The sequence below is a fragment of the Aethalodelphis obliquidens genome, unplaced genomic scaffold (assembly GCF_003676395.1).
Source record: "Aethalodelphis obliquidens isolate GAN/ISIS:26980383/991018 unplaced genomic scaffold, ASM367639v1 scaffold7, whole genome shotgun sequence".
NCBI lineage: Eukaryota > Metazoa > Chordata > Mammalia > Artiodactyla > Delphinidae > Aethalodelphis > Aethalodelphis obliquidens.
The window spans coordinates 46,337,671-46,353,590 of record NW_020837951.1 but is presented as its reverse complement, the minus strand read 5'-3'; the positions used below and the strand labels follow the sequence as shown (position 1 = coordinate 46,353,590).

General features: G+C 37.2%; 1 protein-coding gene across 1 annotated transcript in view; it reads right to left on the bottom strand.

Moving 5' to 3' along the window:
- The window catches only part of ALDH1A1 (aldehyde dehydrogenase 1 family member A1), a 54,125-nt gene extending 38,440 nt beyond the window's left edge, over positions 1–15,685 (bottom strand). Inside the window, exon 1 of the mRNA XM_027105685.1 lies at positions 15,306–15,685. Coding sequence (XP_026961486.1) covers positions 15,306–15,371 — 66 coding nt within the window. The 5' untranslated portion in view covers positions 15,372–15,685. The remainder of the gene's footprint in view (positions 1–15,305) is intronic.
- Positions 15,686–15,920: the final 235 nt, after the last annotated feature.

Sequence of the window (15,920 nt, the reverse complement as noted above, 5' to 3'; positions counted from 1 at the left end):
TGGACAAATTCTTGGAAGGGTACAATTTTCCAAGACAGAACCAGGAAGAATTAGAAAATATAAACAACCTATCACAAGTAATGAAATTGAAACCATAATGAAAAATCTTCCAACAAACAAAAGTCTAGGACCAGATGGCTTCACAGGCGAATTCTATCAAACACTTAGAGAAAAGCTAGCACTGATCCTTCTCAAACTCTTCCAAAAAATTGCAGAGGGAGAAACACTCCCAAATTCATTCTACGAGGCCACCATCACCCTGATACCAAAAGCAGACAAAGATGTCACAAAGAAAGAAAACTACAGGCCAATATCACTGATGAACATAGATGCAAAAATCCTCAACAAAATACTAGCAAACAGAATCCAACAACACAGTAAAAGGATCATACACCATGATCAAATGGGATTTATCCCAGGGATGCACGGATTTGTCAATATATGCAAATCAATCAGTGTGATACAACACATGAACAAACTGCAGAATAAAAAATCATATGATCATCTCAATAGGTGCAGAAAAAGCTTTTGACAAAATCCAACACCCATTTATGATAAAAAACTCTCCAGATAGTGGGCATAGAGGGAAACTACCTCAACATAATAAAGGCCATATATGACAAACCCACAGCAAGCATCATACTCAATGGTGAAAAACTAAAAGCATTTCCACTAAGATCAGGAATAAGACAAGTATGTCCACTCTCACCACTCTTATTCAACAAGGTTTTGGAAGTCCTAGCCGTGGCAATCAGAGAAGAAAAAGAAATAAAAGGAATACAAATTGGAAAAGAAGAAGTAAAATTGTCACTGTTTGCAGGTGACATGATACTATACATAGAAAATCCTAAAGACGCCAACAGAAAACTACTAGAACTAATGAATGAATTTGGTAAGGTTGTAGGATACAAAATTAATGCACAGAAATCTCTGGCTTTCCTATACACCAACAACAAAAACTCAGAAATAGAAATTAAGTAAACACTCCCATTTACCACTGCAACAAAAAGAATAAAATACTGAGGAATAAACCTGCCTAAGGAGGCAAAAGACTTACTCAGAAAACTACAAAACACTGATGAAAGAAATCAAAGGTGACATAAACAGATGGAGAAATATACCATGTTCTTGGATTGGAAGAATCAACACCGTGAAAATGTGTATACTACCCAAAGCAATCTACAGATTCAGTGCAATCCCTATCAAACTACCAGTGGCATTCTCCACAGAATTAGAACAAAAAATCTTACAATTCGTATGGAAACAAAAAAGACCCCGAATAGCCAAAGCAATCTTGAGAAAGAAAAACAGAGTTGAAGAAATCATCTCCCTGACTCCAAACTATACCACAAAGCTACAGTAATCAGGACAGTATGATACTGGCACAAAAACAGAAATATAGATCAGTAGTACGGGATAGAATGCCCAGAGATAAACCCACGCACATATGGGCACCTAATTTACGACAAAGGAGGCAAGAACATACAGTGGAGAAAAGACAGCCTCTTCAATAAGTGGTGCTGGGAAAACTGGACAGCTACATGTAAAAGAATGAAATTAGAACACTCCCTAACACCATACACAAAAATAAACTCCAAATGGATTAAAGACTCAAATGTAAAACAGACACTATAAAACTTTTAGAGGAAAACATAGGAAAAACACTCTTTGACATAAACCACAGCAAGATCTTTTTTGACCCACCTCCTAGAGTGACAGAAATAAAAAAAATTAATAAACAAATGGGACTTAAAAGCCTTTGCACAGCAAAGGAAACCATAAACAAAACAAAAAGACAACCCTCAGAATTGGAGAAAATATTGCAAATGAATCAACAGACAAAGGATTAATCTCCAAAATACACAAACAGCTCATGGAGCTCAATATCAAAAAGACAAACAACCCAATCCAAAAATGGGTGGAAGATCTAAACAGACATTTGACCAAGGAAGATAAAGATGGCCAAGAGGCACATGAAAAAATGCTCAACATCACTAATTATTAGAGACATGCAAATCAAAACTACAATGAGGTATCACCTCACGCCAGTCAGAATGGCCATTATCAAAAAACCTAGAAACAATAAATTCTGGAAAGGGTGTGGTGAAAAGGGAACCCTCCTACACTGTTGGTGGGAATGTAAATTGATACAACCACTATGGAGAAGAGTATGGAGTTTCCTTAAAAAACTAAAAATAGATCTACCATATGACCCAGCACCCCACCACTGGTCATATACCCTGAGAAAACCATAATTCAAAAAGAGACATGCAGCACAATGTTCATTGCAGCACTCTTTACAATAGCCAGGACATGGAACCAACCTAAATGTCCATCAGCAGATGAATGGATAAAGAAGATATGGCACATGTATACAATGGAATATTTCTTAGCCATAATAAGAAACAAAATTGAGTTATTTGTAGTGAGGTGGATGGACCTAGAGTCTCTCATGCAGAGTGAAGTAAGTCAGAAAGAAAAAAACAAATACCATGTGCTAACACATATACGTGGAATCTAAAAAAAAAAAAAAATGGTACTGATGAACTTAGTTGCAGGGCAGGAATAAAGAGGTAGGCATAGAGAATGGACTTGAGGACATGGGGTGGGAGGGTGAAGCTGGGGTGAAGTGAGAGTAGCATCGACATATATACTCTGCCGAATGTAAAATAGTTGGCTGGTGGGAAGCAGCAGCATAGCACAGGGAGATCAGCTCGGTGCTTTGCGATGACCTAAAGGGGTGGCATAGGGAGGATGAGAGGGAAGCTCAAGAGGGAGGGGATATGGGGACATGTGTATGCATATGGCTGATTCGCTTTTTTGTGCAACAGAAACTAACATGATATTATGAAGCAATTATACTCCAATAAAGACCTATTTTTTAAAAAGACATTTAAATAATGCAGCAAATTTCGGAAACTCTTTATAAACTTAAACTAAAGCACTACAGAATGCATAGGTGAAGCCAATATTACATCCTCACCTCCCTCACCTACCTGCCCCCTCCAAGAATATTTTAGCTGTTTAAGACATTTTACACACACATTCACAGATACACACACACGCATGCACACATACACACAGTAAGATAAGGTAATACTTTAAAATTTCACTAAGATATGAGGTCATTTAAAGAATAGAAAATACAGACTGGAGAAGACAATCTAGAAAAAGATGCTGTTAGCCATAAATTTGAGGTAAGAGCGAAGGCTTGAGTGGGCTTGATCTTTATGAATCACTGTCTGTTTTCTACTTAAGATTCTGAACATGCTCATTTTGGGCTACTGGTGGTTTGGTATCATAAGTGACTATTTTTTGATCCTTTATTTTACTGTCTTGAAAGTAGCCTGAGGGAGGATTTTAAAAGAAGATTGCTTAGAAAAAAATTGGCTTAGTGACATTTTTTCATCGACTTTTTAAAGGCATAAGGGTTTCATTCTCCTTTTTAAAAGATTATCTAATAAATTATTTGTCCTCATTTGAAATCAGGTACTAGATTTCTTAGTGCTATCTATGAGAAAGAGACCTGCATCTAAAGAAACAGAAGGATCTAGAAAATAATGGAATTTTGTTCTTTGTACACAATAAAAAGAATATTAAGAAGTGTTAGTATGTCATCATTTAAAAAGTCTGAGTTTCAACTTTTGCAGCCCTGAATTTGCATTTCATTATGGAAATTAATAGAGCTTTGATATTCATCTTTTCATAGAATAAAAACATTTGATGAGGCCAAATTAAGAAGTACCACTTATATGATGAATAAAGTTATGTTTGTCTGTTTTTCTGGTTTATCCTCAGAATAAAAAATTCCCAGCCAAAGTGTCCAAGGTGTGCAGCACAATCCCAGTCCTCAAGTGACCTTAACCTCAGTAAAGAACTCTTAAATAAATAACTTAAAATTGAATCAAAGAACCTAGAATCCAGTAGCTACGTATGGGTAATATCTATAATATTCTGCACATGAGTACACTCTGATATTTTGATTTGCTAAAAAACAAGGGGAAGGATAAGTCTCCTGCTTTGCCTGTTCCTGCCAATATAACCTATGTATTTGGAGGCGTTCAAAAGAATTGTGATGCTAGCCTGGAACTGACAGGAAAAAGATGTGGGTGTGAATAAATAAAGGGGGAGGAGTACAAAGCAGTTCAGATAAAGAGACTAGATGTCCAAAGACACATATATGGAGGTTTGAGAAAGATAGAGGTATCAAGAAAATCCTTGTTTCTCTGATAGGGTAATGGAATACAGACGAAGAGCATAAAACTCCTATTAGCCTCTAAAAAACAAAAAAAATTGGCATCTTAGTTCAACTTGAAGAAAGATAAATTCAGATTAAAACTACTGACTTACTCAGCGTCTCTTGGAGTGAATCAGCATTCTAGCTATCAAAAACGCATTTTATGGAATCCTGTAATTACTCTTAAAGAGTATTCTCTTTCATGCGTCTTTAGCCTTTACCTCTTATTTTTCCTCACATGGGATCGCTGGGAAGCACCTCAATCTAAGTGTCCCAAGTTCAGCTCACTGTCATCTCTAGCTTTATGCTGCTCTCACCTCAAACTAAGGTTCTAAAACTTGCTCTTGCATTCTCTCTCTCTTACATGCACACACACTTTCCCTCTTCTGTTAATGGCACACAAAATCCCTACTCATCCTTTTGTATCACTATGTTTTATACTATCATAAAAAAGCTTTCCCCTGTTCTCCCTGCCCCCACCTCTGCCTAATTGAAATTTAATTTTTACCCTGTTAACATAACCTTCCTAAGCCAGGCCAGTTCAAATTTTGTCCCCTCCTCAGAACACTTTTAGGTGGTTCTCCATTCTCAAACTACTGAGCATGGCATTTGAGGTATCTTATGGTTTGGCCCCAATGTCCTTTTCCAACCTTTTATCCCACTCTTTCCTCAATTTACCCTTTATTTCAACCTCATTCTACTGTCTCAAATACCATGCATTTTTTTCTCCTCCATACCTTGATTCATGCTGTTCCTCAGACTGGAGTTTCACTATTTTCTTCTCTTCATACTTCAAACTCTTTTAAAATGTCATTTCCTCATGAAGATTTCACTAGTCTGTCCGATTGGATTTAACCTCTTTTTTTCTCTTTCCTAACATAGCATTTTAATATCCTACTATTAAATTACTTATTATGTTCTGTTTTGAATTAAAGCTAGCTATCTACATATCAGCTCATCAAATTATAAACAGAAAACTAAAGACATCATGGTACTTGCTCTAGATTCTTGAGCCAGCCTTGCAAAACTTGATTCAGATTCACTCACAGATGTCTAATTCTGCCTCTTCTTGCCCTAAAGATAGTATCCCCTCCTCCAACTTTATATCTCTAAACTAAGAGAGCACAAAGTCTCATCCTGTCAGAGATATGCCCAGAATTCCACCCTTCCACAGTATAATTTCACCAAAACTCTCATAAAAAGAAGAGACACAATGTATTATATTTTGATAGGCCTGTGGTGAAGCTTTCCAGCTCCCACCTAAGTCCTCTCACCCTGATAATTTGTGGTTTCAACTTTTCAATAATACACTCTCAATATATTATAACTTGTTTTAATCCCTTCATACAATCTCTTTTGGTGAAAGAACCATTACAATATGTATGTACCATCTATTTTTATTATCAGGCTCTTGCATTTAAACTGCACATAAAACTCCCCTTTCAGATTAAAGTCAGTGAATATTTTGTAAATGAGCATCAAAGAACACAAATTTATCTGTCAGCCTCCAGGCAACTGAAGAGATCAGTTGTGGATGATCCCAAATTACCAGCAACTACTCTGCATTATTCAGTTTTAACCTTTAATAAAGGAAAACACAGTGAACTTAATTTTTGTTTGAATTTGTGCTTATACTCACATAATCCCAAATGGTCACTTTTCTTTGATCAGAAAAGTGTTTGTCAAATAATGTGTAGATAGCTGAGAAATACTCTGTAAGGTCATATGGAAACATGGAAGATGAGTGTGCTCTGGCCCCTGCTTCCGAGTGGTTTATGATCTAAGAGGAGAGTATATTTATATCAAGATCAGCCAGTAAAGAATTAAAGATTGTAGAGTACAATGACCAAAGCAGTGCTTTAGTCAGTAAATTGCAGAGTGAAACTCATGGAAGAGAGGACCATGGGCTGGAAGAATGCAATCTGGAAGATAGGATTGGTAGAAAAAAAGGAAAACAAGGAGCAGAAGGAGGGAACCCTCTTGGGGTGTTTGGAACACGGTAGAGAGATCAGCCCCAAGCAGAGAGTTCCAGTGCAAACAAGTCTTAGATAAGTTCCAGCAGGGAAAATGAAGCCAGTTTGTGGTGGATCTTGATACCTGAGTGACTCTATTCTGGATGTCATAAAGGAGTGACAGGATCAAATGGATGTTTTAGAAATATTGATTTTACAGTACCCAAAATGGATTTGAGGAGCACAGACAGTCCAGGGGATTTGCCTGGAGACCATTCTAACATTCCAGGCATGACGTCTTAAGGCTTTAGAGGAGAATGACACAGCAGTATAGTCTGCAAATTATGAATGATACACATTCTCCCCCAAACAGTGGCCTTGCAGCATGAAAACAAAACTCAGCACAGATAATGAGATGAGAGGCAAGCATTGTTCCATCTTTTTCTTCCCCTGAGCTGTGGAGAAGTTATTGATAGGGACTATCTTAATCATCTTTTTTTCTGTTTTAATTGTATTGGGTTTATATTTGCCTTCCAGCTAACTGTGTGACTGAATGTTTTTGAATAACCATCCTTCCTGTAGTTATATAAAATGGTTATATGGAAATGTGTAGGTTAATGAATGTTTATTATAATGATTATGAAACCTATTTTAGACCTGTTGAAATGATCTATCATGGTTACAACCTCATTTTCCATTTGCTATTTGCCTTTAGCAAGTTTAGGGGGGAAAGGATCATGCTATAAAAGTAAAAAAAAAAATTATTGGATCCTATTTAACCATTATGTTAACTATATTCTAATTATGAATTTTGGACTCAGGATACTTTTGAATAATATATATGTGCAGTAGACTCAACTTAAAGTTCACAATATTGATGGGAAATTATAGATGCCTATTCATACTCTTAAACTTCAAATGCTTCTTATTTGGGGAAACAATCAATGGAAATGTTGAAGCAACTTAAAAATTGATTTTTACTCTTTAAATTTTAGATATGTCAGATTTTAAGAGATGCAGTACATAACCTTTGATAAAAAAAAAACTGGCTGTTTCCTGAATGTAGTTTAGTGTCCAACAATAAATCATAATTTTGAAGGAAAAAAAGGCTTTCCTGAGGAAAAGTTATTATATCTTAGTGTGTTTAGTATAAAGCTACAATTCTAAATAAATAAGCACTTTCTTCAAAATATGTCTGGCTTAGATCAAGTTAGGTTTGACTAATAGGCAAATAAAACCTATTAGCCTTATCTGCTGATATGAGATTTTTGGAACCTGTTGGCTCCCTCTAACAGTCCCTCGGGGAGCCCTAAATTCACATTATCTCTTTAGGACTGCAACCTGGCCAGCGCCTCCAGATGCCGTAAGAGAAGCCAATGCTTTCTTGGTGGCAGAGAGATTTTAACAGATTTCACATTTTCAACGTACAAAGAATTTCTTTTAAGTCATGCCAAGAGTGAGGAAGTTTGATGATATTCTCCATTTTATGTCACCTGTGTGAAATTCCAAACCTGAGAGCCTGGGTCTCGGGCATGTGAAGTGATGGGTACTGTTGTAAACGTATAGGAAGTGATGGATGCTGTAAATGTGTAAACTTTTCTCAGCATTAGGAACCTAAAAACCACCAGAGACCGTGAGGGTGGGGGGTGAGGGCAGGGAGAAAGAACAAGATGGGGGTTCAATAATAAGAGAGAGAGACTGAACAGAAGTCAGGTGTTAAACATTTAAAAGAATCAAAGCTAGATCTCTAGCAAGTACTTTTAACCCCAATGCAACCCATTTTGCAAAGCAAAATGTTGAGACTCAAAAATGTCTAAAAGGAAATTAAGGAGGAAATAACAGATGGGAAGAAAATACTTAACTGCAGTCAAAAGAATGAAAACAAAATGAGGGGGTGACCAAAAGAAAAGTAAGAGAAATAAAATTTTCCTTTCATTTCTGTTTTATATTACAGTCTGAGTTCAATAACATGAGTGTATACTCTATTCTTTCTTGTTCTTTGAAAAACCTTTCAGCCTTTTCAATTCAATTAGGGGAAAAGAAAAGATGCTAAAGCATTTCTGTTTTGAGCCACAACTTCATTTTGTCCCATAAATGACAAAAACACTCGTCGATAATTTCCATACATCATATATACCCTATATCAAAGAGGTAAGATGCAGAAGCACTAGAAAGTTCTGTATATATTTAATATTTAACAATTATCAAGACCCAATAAGATAATTGCTCGCATATAAGCCTTCTTCCTTCTGAAGAAAGTGCCAAATGGAGAGCATGATTCAGTTGTTTGATATTTGCATTCCTTTGACTTCCGAAAAAGTATTGGGAGAGCAGTGGAAATAGTTAGTGGGATCTGGGTGAGGGAGGTAGCTGTTCAGGCAAAATTTTAAGAACTGTGCTGTTTGTGCAGACCCCCAGCCAAGAAATATACATTAATAATTCCAACATTACAATAAAGGCATCAGGTAGAGATAACATCAGAAATCAAATATTAGCAACACTCTACATACCTTGCAAGCATCGCCAGTGTTTGTGGGAACTTTTGACAGACACACACACACACATACACATACATATGTACGTGTGTATACTCCAAATGAATCAGTGTGATGAAATCCAGTTTACACAAATATTTACTTTTCTGATTTGTAGATTAGCAGTGGCTCTTAATTAAATGTTTAATTATGAAGCAATTATTGCTCCTGTTCTTTTGAACATGGCTCTGTGTTGCCACTTAAATCTGGTAAATGTGTAATGGGTTTGACCACAATTATAATAGCATTATGAAAACACAAACCGCCACCACCCCCCCCCCCCCAAGCCATCTAATTGCTACCCTGAGACAGGTTTATGGCCATTTTATCAATGCCTGTATTCCCATGAGGGTTCTTTTTGGCTGATCTGGATTATATCATCCCGTAGATTACCCATGCCATTTCAGAGGCACTAATCTAACTTTGGGTTGCTCTTCAAATGAGTTGTTTCTCATACTCTTCAAGAGTTTTTCTCACCCTGCCCCCTTAGTCTGAGAAGTAGTTAATGACAAATCCATTAGGTGAAGTCCAGTTTAAAGAAATCATGTGAACACTTGTAGTCCTGAGGGTCCTCATGAAATATGAATAACACTCTCTTTTGGGTATGTGCTATTTACTTTAGGATTTTGTTGATTAGGTTTTCTTGAAGCCAGGCAGGTGCCAGAGAACAAAACAATTTGCCAAGACACTGTCTTCAGAGATAAGCTAAAATATTGCATTCTTAGAGAATGTTTATCTCCCAGGATCAAAATCAATAGTTGGTTTCATCACTGGTTTGTGGCCATGATATAGTTCTTGCTGGACTCAGGCACTGAAAGAGAAAGTAAGCGCTTCTGACCTGGCTGGGTGTGAGTGAGTTTCTGGGAGAAATAGGAAGTCAAGTCCCTAAGTAATTAGATGGGGATCACTGTAGGTAAGTTATAAGGCTGACCCAAAACTTTTAGACAGTTGCTGCTGGTCAATGGACCATGCTTTGAGTAGCATCAGCAAAACCTTTAAGTCTGTTAGAGATGCAGAATTTCATACCTCACCTCATACCTACAGCATCAGAATCTGTGTTTCAACATGGTCTCTAACTGAGGCACTTACACAATCAAATTTGAGATATACTGCTCTAGAGTATCTTCTTTCTATTAGTCCATGTGTTTAGGGATCTAGTGTCCAAATTATCTCTCTTCTCTTATCATCCAAATTTCCATTCTCTCTATCGGATAAAGGAATGAATGATACAAATTAAATAACAGGTGAAAAAGCATTTGTTAGAGACGATCCAGTGAGATTCAAATACTACTATTTTTAATATTTAGGAAAAATATGAAATCATGTGGAAAAGAATCAGATCTGAAATAAGGTTCAGAATCCGGTTCATTCTGTGCTTGCCTCTTAAAAACTGTGACCTTGGGCAAGTCACTTAAGCTGAGCTCAGGTCCCTCAGCTCTAAAATGGGTCACAAGTAACATCTTCCCTAGCTCCTTCCCGGTGGTTAATTATGAACTTCAGGTGAGACCAGCAGATGAAAGTAGTTTTGAACTTTGACAAGCAGTGCAAGTATTTGTTCCACTTACATTGGCAACTGAAAATTTTTAGAATTCTAGGAGTCATCTTGGGAAGGAGAGGGTTAAAGAGAGCCTGGACCAAGGAGCTAATAAGTGCTGGGCACTTTACACAAATTACCTCACTTAATTCTCACAGCCACTTTCCAAGGTAGTCATTATTATTCCCAATTTACAGACAAGGGAACTGAAACTCAAGGAGATTAGAAGCTTGGCCAAGGTCATATCATTAAATAAGTAGAAGAGCTAGAAATTGAAGCCGGGTTTATCTTGTTAAGCCACTGCACCTTGCAGCCATCCAGCTATTTGTTCAACTGCTTCCAAGCCAAAAGCAAACAAAATATTGCTTCAGTCAGAGGGGACTTAAAAAGATTTCCCAAATGAAAGCAGTGCCACGGCACAATCGTCTTTGTCTTCAACATAAGTCCTGTCCTGTTTTAAGCACCCCTCAGTGGTTTCCCTCAAATGAAATCCATCAGGCAGTCTGGCTGGAGGCTCCATCTCAAGTCTTATCTCTTCCATGCTCTCTCTTCCTCACTTTATTCCGGCTATGTTTGCCTTTTGATAGTTCTTTGAATATACCAAACTCTTGTCCGCAGACGTCCCTGCACGTGTTATCACCTCTGGATCTTTGTTTCCCCACGTTCCATGGCCACCTTATGCTCTGCATCCCTCAGGTTCCCCCTTCCCTGATACCTCATCCAAAGTAAGCTCTTCCCCTCATATTGTCTCAGCTTTGTTTTCTTCTTTTTAGCATTTAACACAATTTGTGATTAAAGTATTTACTTACTTGCTTCCTTCCTTCCCACCCCACACCCTGCAGGAATATAAGCTCCATGAGGCAAGAATCATACTAGCTTTCTTATATCATAAGACCTAGCACAGAACAGTCATTCAATGATTTGTTAAATAAAGGGAGGTAAAATGGGAGAGAGGAAGGGAAAAAGGGAGAAATGAGTGAAGAGAGTGGAGTATTTGGAACTGCATGTGGTCTGAATTTGTTTGTTGTAAGAATTTAAAAGGAGATAATAGTAGGGGAAGAAAACACTTTAAATTGTGCCTAGCACATAGTATTCAATGATTCATAACTCTTCTTTATCAAAAATATATCTTTAACCCACATGGGTTAAACAATAATACCAGAAATCTAGGAAAATATCTCCTCCTCTAACCAAAATGTATTATTATTCCCTATGGGTTGAAGAAATGCAGTCCACGTAGAAATTGCACACCTATGTCAAAGTCCTCTGCATCATGGTCTCTCCCAGCCCAAAGGCCACCTTTTCAATCAAAGCAGAGAGTCTGTTTATTTCCAACCTTCCTTATTGTTCTCCTCTTTTTCTAAGTTGGTGGCAAACTTCCTCCTGTTGGCCTGGGAACAGCAGAGCAACAGCTGGAAAGGCTCATGGGCATGGCCCCTCCAGTAATCAGGAATGGACAAATGAAAGACAGAATAAAGGTAGAATAGGATGTCAGCAACGCCATGTCCCAAAGTAGTGATATCGGTCTTAGACAAGTCACTTGTTGGTGTGAGGGCTGAGACTGCCAGCATTCCAAGTCTAGCTTTGTCATTTACTAGCTGTGTAACTTAAGCCAAGTTACTTAGCCACTCTGTTCTTCAGTGTCCTCATCTACAAAACAGGAATAGTAACGTCCTCATAGGGTTATTGTAAGGAGTAAATAAAATCATTGTAAAGGACTTAAACAGTCATTGGCACAGAGTAAACACAATGAAACTTAACTATGATATTTCATGTGTGTGTGGGTATGGGTGTGTGGGGGGGGTGTGAAATATCATTAGCTGATGAAGATCTTTTCCAGCATGAATAAATCATTATTCAATGAGTTACATTTAAGAGTCAAGTTAAATATTTTGGGGTTTGAATCCTGTCTGAGAAAGCTTTCTTCTTGAATTTTCTATTTGTCTTTTAAGGTAGAAAACAGTGTTACGAAGGGAGAATGGAAAACAAATTTACCAAATCCTATAAGAGAAAGTTCTTGATCCCTGAAATCCCAGATCAACCCCTGGAACTTCGCTCCAATGCGGTCCTGTCAGGTGGGGCATGACTGTGCAAGAAAGAGTGACAGAAAGCCTTGGAAAAGAGAATGAGATGAGAGGGACACTTGTGGGAAACAGGTCTAGGAAAGGCTGAGTAAAAGAAGGCTCTGGAAAATTGGAAGGAATTCAGAAAAATAAATAGGACTAGGATAGCTAATGTTAATCGATCACTTCCCAGGTGCCAAGCACTGTTTCAAGTGCCTTAAATGCATTAAACTCATTTAATGCTTTTTTCCACCTTAGGAATTCCTATTTTCCATGTAAGGAAACCAAGGCAGAGAGAGGTAATGTAGTTTGCCCAAAGATCACATAATTTCCGAAGAACCTCATCATTTAAAAGCTCAACAAAACAGATGAGTTGGCAGATGTAGGGTTTGTTTAGAATTGGAAAGGGGGAAAATGAGAATAGAGATGAAATCTGAGTTTATGTGCATTTATAATGATGTTATTGAGGTTTTAAGTTCTAAAAACTTTGGTATCATTTTAGAAAGTATTTCTTAAACTCTGATCTCTGTTTTATGCACCTTAAAAAATTAAACCGACTGTACTAGAAAATAAGTCATAAGAGACAGCGATGTCTTTTGTTTGGATGAGAGGCAGTCTCAAGCTTGAGAGGGCGTGTAGTTCTTCTACCATAGTTGTAATAGTTTTTGGTTACTCAATTTTGCTTGTCTCTTCCCTCCGCCTTGCCCCAATGACCAATATATTCTAGCGATAATAAAGACGGACACTAAAACAGTGGGAGAAAAATAAGAGTTTAGGGGCTAGCTATAGAAGGTAATTTCTCAGACGCTATAAAATCCTTGCTTATTTGGTTTGCAACCCGGAAACTTAGTTAATAACCATCATTTTCCAACTCCTCTTGCAAGTGCAAATCCAATACAATTCTTCAGTGAGGCACAGTAAAAAGAAAATGCAAAGGCATTTGAAAAAGCTCACCCATTTAGATTTAATTACATACATAACTGGTGTCCTCCCAAGTGTGAAAATGCTGTAACCAATAAATCAGACAATAAAATGGTATCTGAGCAGAACAGATTTGTAGAGAAGATGTGTGAGCAATCAAAATTCACTGACTTGCACTGGGCATTTTTACCCAGAAAAGTTCTTATATGCAAGAGTAAATTTCTGCTCTTGGAATCTTGCCTCCTTTTGAACACGAAGGTCAGTTAGTTTCCCTAGAGGGTGTTCTTGTGTAATGACTTTTAAGTGAACAGGAGACTTTAATCTTAAAATCATCTCTATGTGTTAAAGAATCACTAGATCTGTGTTTGTATGTTAGATTTTTTTTTTGTATGTTAGATTTTAAGGACCATCTCATTTGTCTACTACTGTTTCTCACATGTTTAATTAATAACTACTAAATGAAGCTTAATTCAGTAGAAAGAATATTTCATACTAGATGTCCCTGGAGATTCACATATAAGGAAGACTGCAAACTTCTGCAAACCAGATTTTCAAAAAAAGTGACATTCAGACTACCAAAATATCTTCCCAGGTAGTATAGAAAAAAAAAAAAGACTCCTATAATAGTAAGGGTATAATTCAATCATTGCCAATGGTTTTGATCTTTATGAAGTGAATGCATTTTTAAATGTACTTACCTTGGATCGAAATTTCTTGTGAATAACAGAGTTAAGAAAGTTGGCAAAACTGGAGTCTTGTTATCTTTTGGGCATAACTTTGCCAAGTGCAAAATTTTTGGAGGGTATATATAGTGTCATCGCATTTTTCATATTCCCATTTGGAATAAAATCAAACCAACAAAAAATATTTTCCCTTTTAATAAAAGCTTGTGAAAATAATACTCTAATACACTTTGTAGCTGTTGGTCAACCATGTTAAAGGCACAATCTGATCTCTACAGGCACTTTCCTATGGAAAATAGTCAGTCAGCTGAATAACTTCCTCATTTGTTGTACTTATGAAAATGAAAATGTAACAGACTTTAGGATTTCAAAAGCATCCGTGGTCGCAAGTAAGGAAACAATTTAATAATAGCAGGACTTTATCATTAACGTATAATGCTCTTGGTTTTTCATTGGTTAATTCAGACAGGAATATGGCTCTCCCTGAGTGGGAATAGTTCCTTTCTTACCTTCCTTTCTGCATCACACCACAAAGCTCACTTTTTAAATGATTTTGGTTAGATTGGTTTTGTTTGTTTTATTTGTTTTTCTGGGAGTTCTAGGCTCTGACTAGAAAGCAGGAATGTAACAGTGTGAAACAGGCAAAGTTCAGAGATACTCCTGATCGACTCAAATAGGATCCATTTCCTCCTTCTCTCTAGCTGTGGATTTTTAAATCTGGGTCTGGCTTCTGCTCTTGTTTCTGTAAATATTTATCAGCTAACAATTACATACTGGCTCCAATGGCAGCAAATTTGGCTGAAGAAATAAATAAGAATGCTTTCTTTCCCCAAATATGCTAAATAATGCAAGTCCCATGAATTTTTTTGTAACTGGAGTTTTCTTCATCCAGTTATCAGACTGAGGTCTTTCAATTTTGACACTCATTTGACATATATAAAAATCATGTTACTTCACTATGCTCTGTTTCTCTCTCTTTTTTTTTCCTTTTTAAAAAAACATTCCCATTTGTTTGTCTGTTTCCAGTAAGTTTCTCTAGTAAGTATTTGCCTCTCCTATCACACATGCTAGGCTCTGCTGAAAGTTAATAGAACTGCTTAGTAAAGTCCCCTGAATCCTGGCACAAGAACCTTTTACAACGAAGAGAATTCCTTTCACTCAGAAATATTTTAAGAAATAAATTTATGAAAAGTTGCCTGATACAATTTAGAATTCATTATTTGATCAAGACACTAAACCCAGACCGGCATTTTGCAAGCCTTTTATTTTTATATTTGCAAAGGGCTCTTTACACAAGTTTACTTAAATTGACCTTTTATGCTTTAAATAAACGTAGTTTTTATAAAACTGAGGCAAAACAGCAAATAGAAGTTGTACTAACCTTAGTATATTGAAACTTCAAATTGGTGAGTGGGACAGGTACATCTGGCATGGCAGAGGACGACATTTCTGGTTCAGCTCCTGGAACACAGGTGACAGGCTCAGCGATTTGGTTCTGATAGAGCACTTGGCTTTATTTGTTCCTTTTTATCTGCATGGGCTAAGGTTTATTTGCATACTGGGTTATGATTGGATGAACAAACTGGGAGCAAAAAGAAAACGACACTACTTATTTGTAACACCTAGGGCAGGAAGCCCTTGACTTTAAACTTAAATCCTTAAGAAACCAGTGCTACAGCATTGAAGCTGCATCTGGAGAGAGGGCACTATTTGCAGACGAATTAATTTACAAAGCCGAAACCTGTGATAAGGGTACGAAGCACAGCTGCTCTGGCCACTAAGGCCAGTTATTATGTTTTTGGCTTTTCATGCTTTTTATGCTGCTGTGAAACTTTCTGTTCTCTGACAGACTTGGAATCAGAGAATTCGAGGATTGAAAAATAATCTCAAAGGGCACTTGTTCTCAGCAGAGGCTGGTGTGTCGAGGACCCTGGCCAGGTATCTTTAGGACAGTGCAGTCAGAGAATCAGTCCATGTCCCAGAAAAGCAGGGTGCT